Genomic DNA, 4,797 nt, shown 5'->3' on the forward strand with positions numbered 1-4,797 from the left:
GGGGGGGGGGGGGTTAGCTCATTCTTATTCAAGCAGTGGGAAATACTGTCATGTAAAATGAGGGTAACATATTTTAGTTCAATAAGCGTGAAACACTAAAATGTTCTGGCAGTAAAAGTTACATCAAATATACAATTGCCAGCAAAGGCTAGAAAATTACTTTCCCTTACGAGAGGCAAAAGAAGTTGTGTTGGGGGGGGGGGTGACAAGAAGATTATGATTAATCTGTGCATTGTGCTCCAAACTTTTTTATAGGAAAGCATCAGTCACCTGCATGGCAGTATGTATACTTATACCACCTGATTCTTGTAACAACGAAGACTGTGGTAACAAAGTGCCGTGTGAATTCCCACCAAGTACAGGTAAAGATCAGTTGCCTCACGTGGAAAAACAGCATTTACCTCTTCATCTCCTCTTACATCTGAACAGTACAAAAAGCTATAGCTTTTCCTTTTTAGATTTCCAATAAGTTTTTTTTTGTCTCCGACTGGTCAACTGGTAAGAAAACCAAAAAAGTCAGAAAAATGTAAAAACCTGTGTCTCGCAAAGAAAACTTGTGACATCACAGAAGAAGCAATAGCAAAAATTCCCTCAGATTTCAATTAACAAGTGATACCCTTTTACGTAACAATGCATAAATAAAACAAGATCCTCAACTCTGTGTTATTCCTTTCTTTAAAAGCAGACATTTAGGTCTAGGGTCACATTAAATTCTCGACAAAACATACAATAAGGACAAATAATTAGTTTTCACCTCAATATTTAATAAAACAAATGCAGAAAACTTTGGTCAAGGCATCAAAATAATTTTAAATTGCATTAATACTTCAGTGGAAGAAGCTGTGTCAAGATAAAAGCTAGATCATGTGAAATATCATGGAATGTGCGAGAAATCTTCAACGTAGAAACGCCAAGATTCTATAAATAATCTGTAGACAGTTGTTTCACCAGTAACATGACTTGTTCTAATATTGCTGGCACTTCATAAACTAACTACTAAAAATGACAAATATGTATATCCAAATTTTGGGAAATGATTATCAAATTTAGTGTATTAGCTAGAAACTTTGGACCAGGCAAAACGATCATTAACATAATTGTGCAGTTTTAATTTTTTTTATCTGTACTTTTAGCTAAATGTTTCAATGATTTGCTTGCATGGAGAAATATCTTTTCTGTTTTGAGTAGTTCTAGAAAACAAGCATTTTTCAGTCAGAAGCATTTACAGTAGTACATTATTTGATTTCATTTTGAAATTAAATATAAATTATTACTCACATGAACAGAAAAAGTCTACTAACAATTACTCTTAAAAGACACAATTCAAGAATTAATTACTTTGGAGTGAAGGATTTATTGAACTAACACTACAGAGTTATCCCACTACTGCCTACAGCACTCATCCCAAAATCAACAGAAAGACCTGATGACAAAGTGGGTACATTATTAAAGTGACACTGACGTCTTTAGCACCCATCCAAAATAACAGAAAAAGTGACGACAGAGTAAATGTGACATTTTCACACAGTACCAGGAAGGTTAATTACCTCACGATTTAAATGTTTACAGGTTTTCACACAGTACCAGGAAGGTTAATTACCTCACAATTTAAATGTTTACAGGTTTTCACACAGTACCAGGAAGGTTAATTACCTCTCAATTTAAATGTTTACAGTTATTATTTTGTACGAAGGTTTCTGGTTGCAGCATTACAAAGTGTCACATAATCAGTATCATATTCCTTTTGATAAAAATGAATACTTTCCAGAAGAGTGAGGAGAAAGAGTGGTTGCTGGATATAAAGTTTTGAGGATTTCCATTAAATTTAAACACACTAACTCAATTAAACTTTTGTGATATCCTTGGAAACTTTCCTGTGTTTTAATAATTAGAAAATAATAGCTTTTTTCCTTACAAACAAACTGACACCTACTATTAAAAGGTCACACTACCATATTTTGATTCACTTGGAACTAACACAATATTTCTAAAACTGCCACCATACTATTACTTGATTTTCAAAGAAGATAATGACTGTTATTTTATTATCCTACCAAGCTTTTAATTTTGATCAAAAAATACAACTTGCTGCATTATGGTTGCCTAAAATGCTGAAATCACATAACTATTCAAACTTTAAGTGTATGTTATTGGAATGTTCATGTAACACCAATATTCTGATCCTTCTCTAAATGAACCCACACACACACAAAAAATAAAATAAAAAAATGCTTGAACAAATATGAAAATTTTAAGTTTCTTCCTGAAAATGCATTTTTTTCATGATGCTCAAAATTCAAAACTATCTCTCGTCGCACAGGTGGGAGAAGTAAAGAAATAATATTGTCTGTCATCTTAGAAATTTTATCTTTTATAAAAAGTAATGTAAGCCATACCCAGCACAATTTTTTAAGATATATGTATCAAAGTTGGAGACAAAACCAGTATACTTAATATCAACACAATACTGTCTGTTACCCATACGTAAACGAAACTTGGGACTTGCATTAAAAATATACCGGTTTCACTAAATTTTTGAAGTTATTCTCTCTTTATTGTTGATATTAAAGGTGAGAACATCTAACAAAACAGCAATCCGAACACAAGTAAGAAGAATCTTGCAAATATCTGAAAACTTGTGGTAATATTAGAATGGCTTTGAAGTAAAACTAGAACGTACAAAACACAGAGATCCAATTATTATTAAAGTCAAAAGATACATACATACATACATATATATATATATATATATTTGTTTGTTTTTTTAGAGAGTTATTAACAAGTACTATACATTAAACCTTTCAGCTGGTGGTTGATAGTGAAGATAAAGTTGAAAAACAAGTGTTAATAAATAAAAGTGATAATGGAATTTAAATCTTAAGAGTTAAAGTTTGTAGGACGTTAACGGGTAACAGCACCAAGAGTTAACATAAAGTTTGTAAAATACTATCATTTGCTTTCCTCCAATAAAGATGCCACAAAAAAAAAAAAAACAGTTTAGAATCAAATTTGTTCCAGGTATCTGAAACTAAAGAGAATAAAGCTAATAGTTAGAAGAGAATCTATTTATACAAGTAATACATTTACAGCTGTGAGGTGTATCTATACAGTTAGTATGCCATCATGACTATGGACATAAGGAGGGCTGGAATCTTCGGCTGGTGACATCGGTTTACACACCTACAGCGGACCAGCACTGTATTCTAGGAGTAGGTAACAAAATTATTAATAACAAGGTGTGATCTGCACCCAAACCCATTCTGGGCTGGCCAACACAAACTAACAAAGAAACAACCAAACAACACATGCGACTAAAAAACGATCAGACTCAGGAAAAGAAAAAATTGAGGGCTCGGTTTACGTCATAATCAGCTGCTAGGGAAATGCGAACTAATTGTTCTTGAGGTACAGACTCGCCCACAATGTCACGTAACTGGGCAACACAGGCCTCTAACTGGGCAGAGTCGTGGGTCAACGGAAGTTCTTCGACGGAACTCGAATCAGAAGTCGCTTCCGGCTACATGAAGAAAAAAATATATAAACCATTTTTATGTGCAACTTATGCCAAAACACCCTTTCTTTTTTAAGTTATAACCTAAGAACACGGAGATGGCTACGAATATGAAAATTATTTGACAGTAAATAAATTTAGATTAACACATTCGCTGCCACCAGTAGTATTAATAATTCCTACCCTAATGCTAACCACACTTTCCTTTTTTTTCCTTAACCCATGTGTCTACTATTTATATGGGTAACTATACTATGTTTAGTTAGCTCACTGAAGCCACTTTTAATATGTGACCTATCAGTGTGTCACGAGGTCAATAACTAAAAGTTTTTTGTGACCCACTGGTGGGGGATATGGCAGCAAACATGTTAAGATAAACACATACTATATTATTAACCGACCCATCAGTGGGGCACATGACAACGAATGTGTTAAGATAAACATATACTATATTATTAACCAAATTACTTTCAAGCAAGTCAAATATATAAATAATTTCAACAAACTTCGTTTTTGTTCATTTAAGCTCATTCAACTATCTATTTACAAGTTTTTTTCCTCAGTTCAAATGATATTTCCTTTCTTATGCAATACCAGCTAAATATAGGTATGTAAGTAGGACGATACGATAGAACCTTAACTTGTTTTTTTAGAAACCCACATTTCTAACCTCTTTTCCAGAAATATTGATGGCTGAAGTAAGTTCCTCGATATCAAGGAGACTGGAGGACATAGAGCTGGGGCTATCTGCGCCTAGGTACTGAGGACACGATAACTCGTCACTTCGCTGGGAATTCCTGAAATTCAAGTTGTTACAGTATTACTGATATAACAAGTCATTTATACTAAATAATGATAATAATTTTGAACACAAGGAAAACAACAAACCATTAAGAGTGTTTTAACACTTTTTTACCTAGAATAGTTATTGAGATATACATGCATTAAACAGGTAAATATTAGCCAAGTTGAAAATCATAATAAAACCAAAACAGTTGGAAAATGCAAAGATGTCTTTGTTATGTAGTTCATTTAGTTAAGAAATTAACCCTAAAATTACTGACAGGTATGGATCCCATCATTTTTTTAAAACTATTTATGTTCCAAACTGCTTGTGAGTCCATGAATTTGTTGGTTAAGTGTCTACAATAACATGTCATATAAATTATATCACAAGTATTGTAATAAATCTCACTAGTTACCACTGGAGCCTTTATGTATTTTATACACATACTGTTCCATACTGTGTATATATATATATATATATATTCTATGTCTAGTAGTAA

The 4,797-nt window shown here is 32.8% G+C and overlaps 1 protein-coding gene across 1 annotated transcript in view; it reads right to left on the minus strand.

Moving 5' to 3' along the window:
* Nucleotides 1-1,334: 1,334 nt before the first annotated feature.
* Nucleotides 1,335-4,797, minus strand: part of LOC106467912 — a 38,716-nt gene continuing 35,253 nt past the window's right edge. Inside the window, exons 21-22 of the mRNA XM_013928298.2 lie at nucleotides 4,182-4,308; nucleotides 1,335-3,517 (exon numbers count right to left, since the gene is read on the minus strand). Of these exons, the coding sequence (XP_013783752.1) occupies nucleotides 3,329-3,517; nucleotides 4,182-4,308 (316 nt within the window). The 3' untranslated portion in view covers nucleotides 1,335-3,328. The remainder of the gene's footprint in view (nucleotides 3,518-4,181; nucleotides 4,309-4,797) is intronic.

This window comes from Limulus polyphemus, unplaced genomic scaffold (assembly GCF_000517525.1).
Source record: "Limulus polyphemus unplaced genomic scaffold, Limulus_polyphemus-2.1.2 Scaffold2794, whole genome shotgun sequence".
Classification (NCBI taxonomy): Eukaryota; Metazoa; Arthropoda; class Merostomata; order Xiphosura; family Limulidae; genus Limulus; species Limulus polyphemus.